This window comes from Peromyscus eremicus, unplaced genomic scaffold, assembly GCF_949786415.1.
Source record: "Peromyscus eremicus unplaced genomic scaffold, PerEre_H2_v1 PerEre#2#chrX_unloc_1, whole genome shotgun sequence".
NCBI classification, from domain to species: Eukaryota; Metazoa; Chordata; class Mammalia; order Rodentia; family Cricetidae; genus Peromyscus; species Peromyscus eremicus.
Window position 1 is genome coordinate 4,466,727 of NW_026734288.1, and position 17,540 is coordinate 4,484,266.

At 39.7% G+C, this 17,540-nt stretch overlaps 1 protein-coding gene across 4 annotated transcripts in view; it reads right to left on the bottom strand.

Annotated features, from left to right (window-relative positions):
- LOC131900981 (vomeronasal type-2 receptor 116-like) overlaps positions 1-17,227 on the bottom strand; it is a 29,622-nt gene extending 12,395 nt beyond the window's left edge. For 3 of the 4 annotated variants that reach the window (XM_059252286.1, XM_059252283.1, XM_059252285.1), the window contains exon 1: positions 17,022-17,227. In XM_059252286.1, the coding sequence (XP_059108269.1) occupies positions 17,022-17,227 (206 nt within the window). Of the gene's footprint in view, positions 1-9,245; positions 9,259-17,021 lie in introns of all 4 variants that reach the window. The other variant, XM_059252284.1, reaches the window with a different exon arrangement.
- Positions 17,228-17,540: the final 313 nt, after the last annotated feature.

Below are 17,540 nucleotides of genomic sequence, written 5' to 3' on the forward strand. Positions count from 1 at the left end.
ATCGTCTCTGATTTCAAGCTCCACGACAAAGCTATAACAATAAAAACCACAGGTAATACAGGTTATTAGGATAAAAACAGAGAGTTTATCCAATGGGATTAAGTGGAAGGTCCAGATATTAAACCAAAAACTGATGGACACCTGGTTTTTGAAAAAGAAACCAAAATTATACAAAGGAAAATAGAAAGCATCTCAAAAAAGTGGTGCTGACATAACAGTGTGTTAACATGTAGATGAATGCAAATAGATCCATATCTGTCACCATGCACAAAACTCAAGTCCATGAGGATGAAAGAACTCAATATAAAACAACTTACACTGAACCTGATAGAAAAGAAAGTTGCAAAGAGCCTTGAGCGCATGGCCAGGTGACATGTTCTTGAACACAATACCAATAGTGCAAGCTCTAAGATTGAAAATGAATAAATGGTACCTCATGAAATTGAACAGCTTTTGTATGGCAAAGAGAACCATCAATAGGGCCAAATGGCAGCCTACAAAATAGGAAAATGTCTTCAACAACCCCCACATCAGACAAAATATAAAAAACTGATTTCCAAATATATAATGAATTGATTTCCAAAGCATATAATGAACTGAACTAGACATCAACAAACTAAATTATCCAATTAAAATGGAGGACAAATCTAAACAGAGAATGTAAGTAAATTGGATGCAACAACTCTGGGTTTAGTCCCAGATTTTAGCAGCAAAACGTGAGTATTGAAACTCTGGGAAAGGTGTCCTGACTACCTGGGGAGTCAGGCAACACCTGGAGATGCTCGGAATAGCTCTGATGGCTGAACTACAAGGGTTCTACTATTCTGCTCTGTGATTGTTTGGTTTCACAACTCAGTTGGCCAGGAGCAGAGATGGTTCTGATCTAAACTGAGCCAAACTGTGGTTCTTTCTGCCCTGATCTGATCCACCTTTCCTTAGTTCTGGGCTCATGGTCAGGGTGGGTTTCTTTAGCCACCCGCTTTTCTCTTCACACCCTTGTTTTGTTTAGTAATAAGCAGCTGGGGACTGGAAAGGGTAATAAACAGCTGGGGATTGAAAAGTGTAATAAAGCCGGGCAGTGGTGGCACACGCCTTTAATCCCAGCACTCGGGAGGCAGAAACAGGCAGATCTCTGTGAGTTCAAGGCTAGCCTGGACTACCAAGTGAGTTCCAGGAAAGGCGCAAAGCTACACAGAGAAACCTTGTCTCGAAAAAAACAAAAGAAAAAGAAAAAAGAAAAAGAAAAGTGTAATAAGCAGTTGGAGGTTGGAAAGAGGGCAAAGTTATCATTAGACTGCTTCCAGCTGAATTGAGGCATCAAGGTTCTTGGTACAGTCTTGATCTTCCTCCTCAAGATGTAACCAGGTTCTGCAGATGTCTGGCTTCATCGATAGGGGCTGATAATCCCATAATATTAACTCGTTCAGAGTTTGGTTCCAAATATTTTGGGTTGTTGTGCCCAGATCTTGATCCCCAGAGAGACCACCAAAGATGAGCATGCCGGAATGCAAAAGTAAGGTTAAATTCTGGGATATCCAAAAGCAATACAAACCTAGGCAGGGACTTCGTCCAATACTCCCAACACAGTGGAAGCTGGGAGAAGTGCCCGCCTGTCTGCAAGCTCAGTTTTTAAAGGGAAAAATCACAAGGTTATATCGTTTAGGGGTGCTAGTACGGGTACAATTCTGATTGGCTCGCTTCTAGGGGCTTTCTAGAAATCATGGCTTAAACTTACTTCTAAGGGAGTGGTTGCCCGCCACCATTTCTCATTGGCTGCCCTCAGGTGGGGGCATTTTTATGGTCAGTTACCCTGGAAACCAGAGAGAGGACATTCCATTGTCTGGCAGGCATTACCTCATGACTACCTTGTGACTCTGTACTTTTATACTTCCTGGTTTCTGGAATCTAGACTGACTTGTTTCAGTAACTATTGGCCTATTCCTAGAAGGAGAAATCTTAGGCCTTAGTTTTTGGGTGAAGGCATTTTGGTCTTATTTCTAAGATGTCTCATTTTGGTCTCACAGGATTTGTTGTTGAAGAAATCTAACCAAGATGTTTATGAGGCAGGGTGCAAATAGTAGGGCCAGGAAAAGTAAGAAAAGATGGGATAAGAAAGGTAGCATCCATTTCCATATCTGACTATTAGTGCTCTACTGTCTGGGGGCATCAAGCTGTTTCTGATTTGAAGATCCATTTGAAGTTGTTGGGTCTTATCTTTCACTAACCCTGATTGATTGATATGAAATCAACATTCTTCCCCCAAAAAAGAGGCAAAGCCCACTTCTTTATGCTGTTAAGAAATCCAATCCTCTCTGATTTTTCAATACTACAGTGGCCAGTGAGTCTATTTGTTCCTGAAGAGTAAGGATGATCTGCGCTACTTGTTGGAAATTCTGGATTAATTGTGAGAAAATATGATTGTAAATAGCTAGAGAAGTAATCAGTTCTGATATTCCAGTGGCTATACCTGCACTTATGCCCAGGGCTGCTAGAAAGACTATTATTTGGATGGCTCATTTGTCATGCCTTGCTGCTATGAACTTGGTGATGGGAATTGACAAGGGTTCTTCACCAGGTACCATTGATAATTTAGGAAACAGGAATATCATGGCACAAGTCCCAGACTACCTAGCAAGTAAACAGTGATAAACCTGAGTATCACAGAGAATAGAGTCATTGTGAATGTTTGGACAAAGGGGCTTTTTAGTACCAAGGGTAATAGTAGTATTGTAGTCTTCAGAACCCAGAGTACACACAAATTGTATTACTGAGGAGTTAAAGCAGTTTGTAATGCCAAAGAGAATATGAGAGCAATAAGGGGTAATGGTGACATTTGGCTTGAAGTAATTAATAAATGGTAAGGTGAGAGAATCTAATAGGACAATGAATGAGGCCACAAATGATGGATGAGCATTTGACTCTGGAAGGACACATAACCAGCATTCTCCAAAATTGTCAGCCTGAGAATCATTCAATAGCTGCTATGTGGTACTTAGTGTCTGAAATAAGAGATGGTGTGACAAGAATGTGGGATCAAAAAAAGGGGGGTGACATTGAGGATGTAAGAGCCTTTGAGGATCTTGGACTACTTCTACTCTATCCATTACTAGGGACTGAAAGAGCAGAATGTGCCCTCTATTATTTGAGCATATCTGGTGGGCAAATTTGATAGGTGCTTTAGTAAAGTTTCCCAATGACTCCTATTTTTCAATTGCAATGCCTTGGGTCCTTAATCAGAAAGTAAAAGATTCTCCATTTTTTATAACAGGCAGAGTTGTTTCCTGCATATGCATTATGTTTCCAGCAGTCTCCAGAGCCTACCACATGAGTGGTCTATTTGAACAGCTGGGCACATGTCTCTTAAATCTTTAATATCCAAATGTAGAGTTTAATAGCAATATGAGTGAGTGGGAAGAAGTAGAAGGAGAAGAGGTAGGGCACGGCCTGATAGGGTAGGGCATGATCCTTGAGAAGTTGATGAGGTCTCATTATTCTGAGACCAGGAGCAGGCTGGTGGTCTGTGAATAGTTTTTGGGGTGGTCTCTTTGCTATTTAACAAGCATGGGTTTGAACTACCAGTTCAGCCTGATGATTTGTGGTATGGGCTGGAAGAGCTTGTGTTTTGACCACTATGGTATCTGAGATAATTGCATATCCTACTCCATATACTCCTTGTATATGAAGGTGCTGCCATCTGTATACCATGTGTAAGTGGCCAGAGGTAGTGCTCTTTCTTGCATATGTATCAGATAGCTTAGTAACTCTTTTAGAGTCTCAATGTATGAGTGTGATAGCAAGTATTCTAGGACTGGTTGCAAGAGAAGGTTTGAGATATTAAAAGGTGTCCCATGCTGCCGTGGACTTCCCATCTGGACAAGAGGTGAATGCCTGGACTCAGCCTAGATCCCATTCCTGGGCACAAACCATTCTGGGGAAGACCTGCCCAACTTGGCCCCAGGTTCTGGCCATCAGGCAGGATCCCTTCCACCACCACCGGGAAGGCTCCCCTCCTCCAAGACACCCGGCAGACCCGGCAATCTCCACGCCTTCCCCGGATGCCCATCATCACCCGAGACCCCAGCCACTTCCTGAGACTTAGAGACCAGGCCCCAGCTCCCATCCTACCCCGGACTTTCCATCTGGACAAGAGCTACCATCCAGTTCCAGATCTCCCATCTGGACAAGAGAGAGAGACTTCCTGAATCTGTCAGCTCTGTCTGGAATGAGTGTACTGATAAGACCAAGAATGAAACCACAAGGAGATGGGTAGACATCAAGGCAGAAATGCATACAACAAAATAAAAAGCAATACAGCATCACCAGAACCTAGCCCTCCTCTAAAATCTAGACCTGAACATCAAAAATTGGAAGAAGCAGAAGAAAACAGCTTTATGAATAACATAATGAAGAAGGTAGAGGCTTATATAGAATTAATCACAAATAAAATTGAGGAAAAGACAAACAAAAAATGAGAAGAATGCTATAAAAAACTAATGAAAGGGACAAATAAAGCAGAAGAAAACAAGAAAGCACTGGGAGAAAACAAGAAAGCCCTGAAAGAAAATCATGAAAGCAATGAAACAGATGAAGGAAACAGTCTAAGACCTGAAAAGGAAATAGAAAAAAATGAAGAAGACACAAACAGAGGGAATGCTGGAAATAGAAAATCTGAGAAAAAAAAAAACCAGGAACTTCAGATGCAAGTATAACCAACAGAATGCAAGAGATGGAAGAGAGGATCTCTGGCGTTGAAGATACAGTAGAAGAAATAAATTCATCAGTCAAAGAAAATACTAAAGCCAACAAAGTCATGAACCAAAATGTCCAAGAAATTTGGGACACCATGAAAAGACCAAACCTATGAATAGTAGGGATAGAGGAAGGAGAAGAATACTAACTCAAAGGCACAACAAGATCATAGAAGAATACTTTGCCAACTTAAAGAAGAAAATGCCTATGAAGATACAAGAAGTCTATAGAACACCAAACAGACTAGACCCCCCAAAAAGTCCCCTTGCCACATAATAATTAAACAACTAAATGTACAGAATAAAGAAAGAATATTAAGAGCAGCAAAGGAAAAAGGCCAAGTGACTTAAAAAGGCAAACCCATTAGAATAACACCAGATTTCTCAGTGGAGACTTTGAAAGCCAGAAGGACATGGACAGATGTAATGCAGACACTAAGAGACCATGGATTCCAGCCTAGACTAATATAACCAGCAAAACTTTCAATCATCATAGATGGAGTGAACAAGACATTCCAAGACAAAGCCAGATTTAAACAATACTTACCCACAAATCCAGCCCTACAGAAAGCACTAGAAAGAAAATTCCAACCTAAGGAAGTCAGATACACCCTTGAAAACACAGGCAATAGATAAAGCCACAGCAGTAAACCCCAATGAAGAGAAGTATACACACACTACCACCAAAAAATAACAGGAATGAACAATCACTGGTCATTAATGTCCCTTAATATCAATGGACTTAACTCACCTATAAAAAGACATAGGCTTACAGAATGGATACAAATGCAAGGCCTATCTTTCTGCTGCATACAAGAAACACACCTCAAATTCAAAGATAGACACTACCTAAGAATAAGAGGCTGGGAAAAGACTTTCCAATCAAATGGTCTAAAGAAATAAGTGGATGTAGCCATCCTATTATCCAGAAAAATAGACTTCAAACTAAAATCAATGAAAAGAGATCAAGAAAAGCATTACATACTCATCACAGAAAAGATCCAAGAAGATGAAGTTTCAATTCTGAACATTTATGCCCCAAACACAATGGCACCCACATAAGTAAAAGAAACATTACCAATGCTTAAACCACATATGAAACCCCACACATTAAGAGTGGGAGACCTCAATACCCCACTTTCGCCACTGGACAGATCTCCCAAATTGAAACTTAACAGAGAAATAAAGGACTTAACTGATGTTATAACTCAAATGGACTTAATCAATAACTACAGAATATTCCATCCTAACAAAAAAGAATATACCTTCTTCTCAGCATCCCACGGAAACTTCTCTAAAATCGACCACATTCTTGGCCACAAAACAAATCCTAACAGATACAAAACAATTGGAATAACCTCCTGTGTTCTACCAGACCACCATGGTTTAAATTTAGATTTAAACAACAACAAAAACTACAGCTAACCTACAATCTCATGGAAACTGAATAACGCTCAACTGAATCACCAATGGGTTAAGGAAGAAATAAAGAAAGAAATTAAAGACTTCCTAGAGATCAACAAAAATGAAGACACTACATACCCAAACTTATGGGACACTATGAAAGCAGTGCTAAAAGGGAAATTCATAGCACTAAATGCCCACATAAAGTAGTTGGAGAAATCTTGTACTAGTGACTTAACAGCACATCTGAAAGCTCCAGAACAAGAAGCAAAGTCTCCCAGGAAAAATAGACGCCAGGAAATTATCAAAGTGAGAGCTGAAATCAATAAAATAGAAACAAAGAGAACAATACAAAAAATTAATGAAACAAACAGTTGGTTCTTTGAGAAAATCAACAAGATAGACAAGCCCTTATCCAAACTAACCAAAAGACATAGAGAGAGCATCCAAATCAACAAAATCAGAAATGAAAAGGGGGACATAACAACAGACATTGAGGAAATCCAGAGAATCATCAGGTCATACTTCAAAAACCTCTACTCCACAAAACTGGAAAATCTAAAGGAAATGGATAATTTTCTGGATAGATACTACATACTTAAGTTAAATACAGATCAGATAAACTATTTAAATAGTCCAATAACCCCTAAGGAAATAGAAACAGACATTAAAAGTCTCCCAAGCAAAAAAAGCCCAGGGCCAGATGGTTTCAGTGCAGAATTCTACCAGATCTTCAAAGAAGAGTTAATACCAATATTCTTTAAATTGTTCCACACAATAGAAACAGAAGGAACATTACCAAACTCCTTCTATGAGGTTATAATTACCCTGATTACTAAACCAAAGAAGGATACAACAAAGAAAGAGAACTACATACCGATATCCCTCATGAACAATGATGCAAAAGTACTCAATAAAATACATGCAAACAGACTCCAAGAACAGATAAAAACAATTATCCACCATGATCAAGTAGGCTTCATCCCAGGGATGCAAGGGTGGTTCAACATATGAAAGTCCGTCAATGTAATACACCATATAAAGAAACTCAAAGGAAAAAAAAACCACATGATCATCTCACTAGATGCAGAAAAGGCATTTGACAAAATCCAACAACCCTTCATGATAAAGGTCGGAGTGATCAGGAATACAGGGATCATACCTAAACATAATAAAGGCAATTTACAGCAAGCCAACAGCCAACATCAAATTAAATGGAGAGAAACTCAAAGCAATTCCACTAAAATCAGAAATGAGGCAAGGCTGTCCACTCTCTCCATACTTATTCAATATAGTACTTGAAGTTCTAGCCAGAACAATACGACCACATAAGGAGATTAAGGGGATACAAATTGAAAAGGAAGAAGTCAAGCTTTCCCTATTTGCAGGTGACATGATAGTATACTTGAGTGACCCCAAAGATTCCACCAAGGAACAGATAAAGCTTATAAACAACTTCAGCAACACAGCAGGATACAAGATCAACTCAAAAAAATCAGTAGCCCTCCTATATACAATTGACAAACAGGCTGCGAAGAAAATCAGAGATACATCACCCTTTACAATAGCCACAAAGGGTATAAAATACCTTGGGATAACACTAACCAAACAAGTGAAGGATCTATATGACAAGAACTTTAAGTCCCTGAAAAAAGAAATTGAAGAAGATGTCAGAAAATGGAAAGATCTCCCATGCTTATGGATAGGCAGGACTAACATAGTAAAAATGGCAATCTTACCAAAAGCAATCTACAGATTCAATGCAATCTCCATCAAAATACCAACACAATTCTTCACATACCTGGAAAGAATAATACTCAACTTCATAAGGAAAAACAAAAAACCCAGGATAGCCAAAAGAATCTTGTACAATAAAACAACCTCTGGAGGCATCACGAACCCTGACCTGAAGCTCTACTATAGAACTACAGTAATACAAACAGCTTGGTACTGGCATAAAAACTGACATGGGGATCAATAGAATCGAATTGAAGACCCTGACATTAATCTGCACACCTATGAACATATAATTTTTGACATAGAAGCCAAAACTGTACAATGGCAAAAAGAAAGCATCTTCAACAAATGGTGCTGGCATAACTGGATATCAATGTGTAGAAGGCTGCAAAAAGATCTATATCTGTCATGGTGTACAAAACTTATGTCCAAGTGGATCAAAGATCTCAAAATAAATCCAGCTACTCTGAACCTGCTAGAAGACAAAGTAAGAAGTAGTCTTGAACGCATTGGCATAGGAGGTCATTTACTAAATATAACACCAGTAACACAGATACTGAGAGAAACAATCAATCAATGGGACCTCTTGAAACTGAGAAGCTTTTGGAGAGCAAAGGACATGGTCAACAAGGCAAAGTGACAGCCTACAGAATGTGAAAAAGTCTTCACCAAACCTACATCTAACACAGGATTGATATCCAGAATATATAAAGAAGATAAGAAATTAGACATCAAAAATGCCCAACAGTCCAATAAAGAAATGCGCTGTAGAACTAAACAGAGAATTCTCAACAGAGGAAACTCAAATGGCTGAAAGATACTTAAGGAATTGCTCAACATCCCTAATTATCAGGGAAATGCAAATCAAAACAACTCTGAGATACCACTTCATGCCTGTCAGAATGGCTAAGATCAAAAACACTGAAGACAGCTTAGGCTGGAGAGGATATGGAGCTAGGGGAACTCTTCTCCACTGCTGGTGGGAATGCAAGCTTGTACAACCACTTTGGAAATCAATATGGCACTTTCTTAGAAAATTGGGAATCAATCTCCCCAAAGATCGTGCTATACCACTCTTGGAAATGTACCCAAGGAATGCTCAATCATGCCACATAGGCACTTGCTCAGCTATGTTCATATCAGCATTGTTTGTAACAGCCAGAACCCGGAAACAACTTAGATGCCCTTGAACTGAAGAATGGATAAATAAAATGTGGAACATATACACAATGGAATACTACTCAGCAGAGAAATACAATGATATCGTGAGGTTGGCAGGCAAATGGATGAATCTAGAAAAAATCATCCTGAGTGAGGTAACCCAGACTCAGAAAGACAAATATGGTATGTACTCACTCATAGGAGGATACTAGATGTAAAACAAAGATGACTAGACTGCTACTCACAACTCCAGGGAGGCTACCTAGAAAACAGGACCCCAAGAAAGACATAGGGATCACCCAATGACAGAGAAATGGATGAGATCTACATGAACAACATGGATGTGAGTTAGGGTAATGAGGGGCAAGTGTCGAGGGAAAGAGAGCAGAGCAGAGCGGGAGATCTCGGCTGGATCAAGAACAGAGAGGGAGAACAAGGAATAAAAGACCATGATTAATGAAGACCACATGAGAATAGGAAGAAGCAAATTGCTAGAGAGGCCCACAGAAATCCACAAATATACCTCCACAATAGACTACTGGCAATGGTCGATGGAAAGCCCGAACTGACCTACTCTGGTGATAGGATGGCCAAACACCCTAATTGTGCTAGAAACCCCATTCATTGACTGAGGGAACCAGATGCAGAGATCCATGGCCAGGCCCCAGGTGGAGCTCCAGGAGTCCAATTGGCAAGAAAGAGGAGGGTGTTTATGAGCAAGAATTGTTGAGACCAAGGTTGGATAAACACAGGGACAAATAGACAAACGAATGGAAACACATGAACTGTGAACCAATAGCTGAGGTGCCCCCAACAGGTTCAGGCACTCTGGATAAATGAGACAGTTGATTAGCTTGAACTGTTTGGGAGGCATCCAGGCAGTTGGACTGGGCCCTGCGCTCAGTGCATCAGTTGGCTCTTTGAAACCTGGGCCTTATTCAAGGACACTTGGCTCAGCCTGGGAGGAGGGGACTGGACCTCCCTGGACTGAATCTACAAAGTTGAACTTAATCCTTAGGGGAGTCTTTGCCCTGGAGGAGATGGGAAGGAGGAAGAGCTGGGGTTAACGCGGAGGGTGGGGGGGGAGAACATAGAAATCTGTGGCTGATATGTAAAATCAAAATAAATTATAAAATAAAATAAAAAAGATGGACATGTTGAAAAGTCATTGTTGTGTTCTCTACCAATGCCACCTGAAGGGAGAGAACTTTAGAGGGAGGTGATATTTGAAGGCCCTTATATGTTAAAGGTATGACAGATGGTAAGGAGAAGGACGGTAATGGGTGACCCAAAGGTTGACTTCATTGGAGCTGCTTTCCATCTGGGGTCTCAGGATCCAGGTTGGTACAATTTGAGAAGGCCTGCTCTTTCAGCTCTCCACTGTTTTGTCCACTGGGGGATGTCTCAGCAAGGATCTTCTCTATGCCAGTGAATGAAGATCTTCACACCCAAAACTCTTTGAAGAAAGAGATTTATTTGGCAAGGAAGAGTCCAGAAGAGTAGCTTCCTCTACCAGAGTGGAGAGACCAGACTTTTTTCCTAACTGACCAGGCAGGACAGTTTACACAGGCTATCTTGGAGTCAATGAGGGGTTGACTTGGGGCCCAGGGTTCTACTGTCCTACTATGTGATTGATTGGTTTCACAACTCAGTTAGCCAGGGGCAGAGATGGCTCTGATCTGACTGAGCCAAACTGTGTTTCTTTCTGTCCTGATCTGATCCATCTTTCCCTAGTTCTGGGATCCAGATTCAGGGTGGGTTTCTTTAGCCAGCCACTTTTCCTTATGGAGAATTCTCCAAAGAGGAATATCACATGTTCCAGACGTTTTAAAGAAATGTCAGTATCCTTAGTCATCAGGAAAACGTAAATCAAAACTTCACTGAGGTTACATTTTATATCTGTCAGAATATTGAAGATCAGTAACACAACTGATAGTTCACCCTTATGAGGATGCAAAGCAAGTGGAACACTCCTCCATTGTGGATGGGAGTGGACACTTATACAGCCAATATGGAAATCAGCGTAGTTATTTTTCATGAAGATGAGAATTATTCCATCTCAAGATCCAGATATGCTACTCTTATGAATATACCTAAAGGATGCTTCATCCCATCAAAAGGACATATTCTCAACCATATCCATTGCTGATCTACTCTTATTTGCCAGAAAATGTAAACAACATACATGTCTCTAAATGGAAAAATTGATTAAAAAAATGTATGGCACATTTCTACAATGAAGTATTACTCAGCAGTTAAAAAATAATGACACCATGAAATTGGGAGACAAATGGGATGAGCTAGAAAAAAATTACTCTAGGTAAGATAATGAACACCCCAAACATAAATATGGACCATACTCACTTATATGTGGATAGTGTTTGCTAAGTACATGATAACACAGCTACAGACTGTAGACTCAGAGAGATGAGGTATAGAAGACATGACGGAGAGCATGTAGATTGCAATGGGGGTGGAGAAATAGAATACAAATTATGGGTGGACTGGGAAAGGGAGAGTGAAAATGTGGAAGAAGTCATTAAAGTATTTTAACTGTGGTACACCTGGTCATGAGAAAAAAATTACTCTCAGGGTGCTCCTAGAAGAAATGCTTCTTATAGAAATAACCCAAACAGGAGACCTCAACCTCCTGGATTATGCAGAAGATGTGGCAAAGGCTGACACTGGACTAATAAATGCAGATCGACAAGAGATACATATGGCAACCCTTTACCATTGGAAAAAACCTCAGAGGGCCTCCTCCAGGCCCCCATATTGAATGTGGTCTAGTCATTTCCAGTCATTGTGGAGGAAATTCCTCCACAGGACAATAAAATAATCCAGTACCTATTGTAAAGCACAGTAATGCACTGGATGATAGAACAGCTCTGATCAAAAACTCCCAAAAACATGATAAAAACAAATATTTTGGAAGACCTCCATAAAAGAACAAAGAACAAAGCTTTGAGTATGAATTGATCACATTATTCTAGAAGGCTTTGAGGACACAGGTGCAGATCTCACTATAACTACACCAAAATCATGGCATCCATATTGTCCTCTTCAAGAGGCAGATGTCCAATTTCTAGGGATTGGAACTCCATCTCGGGTAAAACAAAGCACAAGGTATGTTGAATGCATTGGGCCAGAATGACAATGGGGAAGGCTGAAGCTGTAAGTGACTAATGTAGCAGTGAATCTTTGTGGCAGAGATCTGTTTCAGCAATGAAATACCTAGATCAACATTTCTCCAATCTCAGAAGTGGAATATAGACCAGTTTATGTTTCTTGGAATAATATTATGATATATGATAAATATAGCCTCCAACCATTCAGGCTGTACTCAAGCAGAGCACAACCACCATTAAACCATATACCTCTCAGAGGTACCATTGGCACTGCTTTTGAAATAGCTAGCTGATAAAGCTCTCTGGGTTGGACCACACCCTGTGACACAGGACAAACAACAAGCCTTAGAAGAGCTTGTTCAGGAGCAGTTAACTGCTCAACATATTGAAGAATCTACCAGCCCTTCAAATTCTCCTGTATTTGTGATTAAAAAGAAATCTGTTCAATGGAGAATGCTGATGGATCTGAGAACCATCAATAATGTCATTCAGTCAATGGGATCTGTACAGCCTGGAACACCTTTGCTTTCTCTGTTACCTAAAAGATGACCTATTATAGTTACTGACTTAAAAGACTGTTTTTTAACAATACGTCTACAAGAAAATTATAACTGTAACTATCTAATCTTCAATCCCATCAAAGATCTAAGAAGGAAGATATTGGGACCCAAGAAAACACAAATTGCAAGCAACCAATTACCAAAAAATTGTGAGAATAGACAGAGACAGCTGGCAATATGGACAGTCACCTAAATATTGGCAGCATCACTGTGGCATCCATTCTGATTACAGTCCTAGAATATCTGACAGACAATTTCTAGAAGAAGGAATTTTGGAAAACCATCTTACCTTGTCTTGGCAAGGTTTATCAAATATATTTCAAATAATACCATTTCCAGATTTACATGAACTCAGGTCAGATGGACAGGTTGTCTTCAAATGTTTCATAGACCTAGAGACTATGACATTTATAATTTTGATAATTTATAATTCTGTTGATGAGAGACACAATAGCTCCTGGCATCACTGATTTACTCATGAGAGAATGTTGGGGTTCTAAGACACTCCTTCTATAAGTTTGTCTTCTTCTTGGCACAAAATGGCCTGCTGGGCAAAGACTGCCCTTGCCTCAACTGCTGACAGTATGCATACTGTCCTTTTTGGATGAATGGGACACAAGGAAAAGAGACTACTGAACCTTGCCAAGACACTGTAAGATGGTTTTCCAAAATTCCTGCTTCTAGAAATTGTCTCAGATATTCTAGGACTGTAGTCAGAATGGATGCCACAGTGATGCTGCCAATTTTTAGGTGACTGTTCATATTGCCAGCTGTCTCTGTCTATTCTCACAATTTTTTGGTAATTGGTTGCTTGTAATTTGTGTTTTCTTGGGTCCCAATATCTTCCTTCTTAGATCTTTGATGGGATTTAAGATTAGATAGTTACAGTTATAATCCGCTCATATCTTAGCTAAGAAAACCTTAGATACTAAAGTTAGGATATTCAGGCTCGGAGAGCTATTGGAGTCATCTTGACAATTGGCCATTTACCTATGATCCACACATGTAGCGTGTGTTTCTTGTTTGATGTTGTTCTTGTCAGTTGTAGTTCCATTTTTCTTTATGTGATTTACCCTTTGTATTTCCTGGATAACATTTGATAATCATTCTTACTGTATATAGTTTGCATTAGGTTTAGAACCTTCTTATTGAGACAAAAAAGGAGGAAATATAAGGGTATTTGCTATGCTCATAACCTGGGGCTATGGAGACCAAAGAAGCCAGTGCTTCTTAACATTGTATGTGACCTCTTAAAAGGAGGATACAAATAAAAATAAATGGATAAAAGGGAGAAGAACTTCATGATCCCTCTTTCCTCTCCTTTTAAGAGGTCACATACAATCGCAAGAAGCACTTTATATGGCCCAAAATAAGCTATGAGGCCCAAAGTAGGCAAATAGCACTACAAACTGGAGGCAAAACAGTAGGGGAGATTGGGTTGAGGGAGGGAGTGTGGGCAGAGACATGTAGCATTTAGGGCATTTGAGTGACAAGGAAATCCAGTGCAGTGAAATTTTTCTTAAATATGTAAAAGTGATCCTAATGATGTCTCCTAATCATGAGGGAGATGGCGTTCCAACTGGCAACACCACTCACCAAATAATGCTTCCAGGACTAGAACTGGGTTACATACAATTTTGTTCTTGGTCAATGAGTTACCATGGAAAACACAAACACCACAAACTCTTTGGAAGATAACAGTATGTTCCTGCAAATGGATAGCAAGACCTCATTGCTAAAGATGACATCCATACAATGCATTGACTATGCAGAGGTTAAGCTGCTTCCTCCATACAACCTTTGCACAAACATTCTAGTATCTTTGTCATGGGAAGGTACTGTGAAGGCTATGAAAGAGAAACTTAAAAATATTTCACCCAAAATTGATCACATACTTGGTCACAAAGCTAGTCTCAACAAATACAAGAACATTGAAATAACACCCTGCTATCAGACCCTAGTGGAATAAAAGTATATCTCAACAACAACCAAAAGACGACAATTCATGTGGAAGAAGCACTACATTAAATGACTCCTGGATCAAGATAGACCTAAAGAAAGAAATTAAAGACTTTCTGTAGTCCAGGGAAAATGAATACACAATATACTAAAACTTATGAGACACCATGAAAGTGATGCCAGCACTAAGGGTGTGTATGAAAATAATTAGATACCACACTAACTACTTCACAGCACACCTGACAGCTCTAGAAAACAGGCAAACACACAGAAGAGAAGTCGATGACAGGAAATCAACAGAGGGTTGAAACTGAATAGATTTTTCCATTTGGACTGGGAATGGGTGGAGATGTTAACAGGAGGGATCAGGTGTGGGACACATGGAGGAAGGGAGAGAGTACAGAAAAGACAACTGCAAGTTGAATGGCTCAAAAATGTAGAGTAAAACCAAACATGACTGACAGGAAGAAAGAAAAATAAGGAAAGGAAGAACAAAAAAAGAAAAAGAAAGAAAGGAAGGAGGGAAGACAGGAAAGACAGAAAGAAGTCAATGAAATGATTTCTAATGTTACTCTACTATACCCATAAAACAGTGTAGTCTGATCATCATCAGAAAGACTACCTTGAGCACCTAATGGGATAAGGTGCAGAGACCCACAACTGAAAAACAGGCAGAGGTAGGGAACCCTGCAATAGAATGAGAGGATGGATGGAGGCCCAGAGTGGTCAAGAACCCCAGGAGAACACAGTTCATAGAATCAACAAAGAAGGGCTCCTATGGGCTCACAGAGACTGATGTGACAATCAGAGTCTGCATGCTCTGTGCTAAGTCCTCTGCATATGTTATGATTGTTTAGCCTTCAGTTTTTGTGGGACGTTGAACAGTGGGAGTCAGGGTATTTCTGACTCTGTTGCCTTCTTGGGACCATTATCCTTTTACTAGTTTGCCTTGTCCTCCTTGATATGAGTGTTTGAGCCTCATCTTAAGTTAGGCTGAATCCAATAAGTACCTATGATAATTAAGAGTTCATCAAATGTTTTGTTTCCATTGGTAGAGATAGAAAAGTTTTCTATGTTTATTGTTATATGCTATTTATATGTAAAAAATTATGTGAAAGACCCTAAAAGCTATGTGATGTGTGTTTAAATTTGGTTCAATACATTTTGCAATAAAGGATCAGCCATGTGAATAACTTTATTAAAGTGTCATTAATGAGAATTTTCATTATGAGGTAGAATATCAAAGAGGAGGTGACAGAAATGCCAACCCTGCTGACCTGAAACTGAAAAACAGTAATGGAAGCAACCACCAGAATGAAAGTGTGCCCAGGACTTAACAGTTGCAATACATTCTTGAAAATTCCCACAAGAAAACACAAAGAATGACTGTACATGGATAAAAAAGACCCAGGCACATTATACAGCAGCAAAGTTGAACAATTTCAATACTATGTCCCCGTTATCTCTGCTCTGCATCTACCAGTGTCAACATCTAACACATAGAATCTGAAAACCTCATTGACAAATTTCATCTCCTTTTCTAGTAAGAATATTTTATTTCTCCAATAATTCTCTTCATGTTGCATTTACTAATTAATTCTAAGGAATATCAATCACCTACCTGATATTAATCATGCCCCAAATCTGTGACTGGGCACAAGTGAAGCAAAATAAAACTGGGTTGGCATAGAATCTGACAGCTCATAGTTTTATTTTATCCATTGTCATTTTCAGCTGGAGAACATCAGGGACTTGTATAGAGATGATTTTTAAAGTGATGTCTATGTCTATTCACACATATCTATGTAATACTTGACCTGCCATCTTATATACTAATCACACACCTGTATTTCTATGGGTGAACATCTGCACTCTGGTTAGAGACCAAAATTAAGAAACCTCTTTATGAATGCTTTGGTTACAATTACTCATGGAGGAATCCTTGGCACACACTTGACGAGACACTGTAACACAGCCTCTAAACACGGAACTCATGCCAGTGGTTTGTATTTGTGTTTTCATGTTTTATTCTGAGACCCTGGGCCATGACAGCTTTCACAATCAGGAGAACCATGAGGAGACAATAAAGAGAAACCCGTCTCTCTCACCTTCCAGATTAGTGAATTGGAATCTAATCTAAGAAAACTGCAGTACAATAAAATGCATGAGAAAATACCAAAATAGTGATCAATAAAGGAGAAAATTTTCTGTGGTTCAAGCATGACAGAGGGAACCACAGAACAGAACTCCCTGAGTTTTCTTTCTTGTAACTTAACTTGTAACTTATGACATTGATGCTGGAATTGAAGAAGTGAATGACTTACATAAAATCCGTCATACTATTATACAAATCTTCCTCGGGCAGTTCTGGAGACAGGTAAAGTAAAAACTCACAGTCATTCTTCAAACCTCCATGATCCTCTTTTTCATGCTTTAGTCTCCAAAAGCAGCTCGTTTCTGTCCAACTGTACAAGATGAGAGAAAACTTCAAGAGCAAGAGGGATATCAGGAAAGCCCACAGCTTCCCCATGGCTCCCGGGATCTAAGACTGAGCAGAGGTGAAACCCTTTTCTCCTACAGAACAACATCACACATGCCTTTAAGTCTAAGTGCCTGTTTTCTTCCTCTAGCCACATGGGAAGCATGTGTGTAGAAAACAGTTCCCATATGCCCATCTGTGTCACGATTCATGGAAGCATCTGGAAATTTCTGGCCTAAGGATCTGCACCTGAGGTCTGTCACCTTTCCATCAACACTGGTAGGAAAACATGTTGTGAGAATCACAGTCTGCAGCCACAGGTGCCATGATGTCATTCATGCCCAGAGTGTCAATGCCCCAGGGA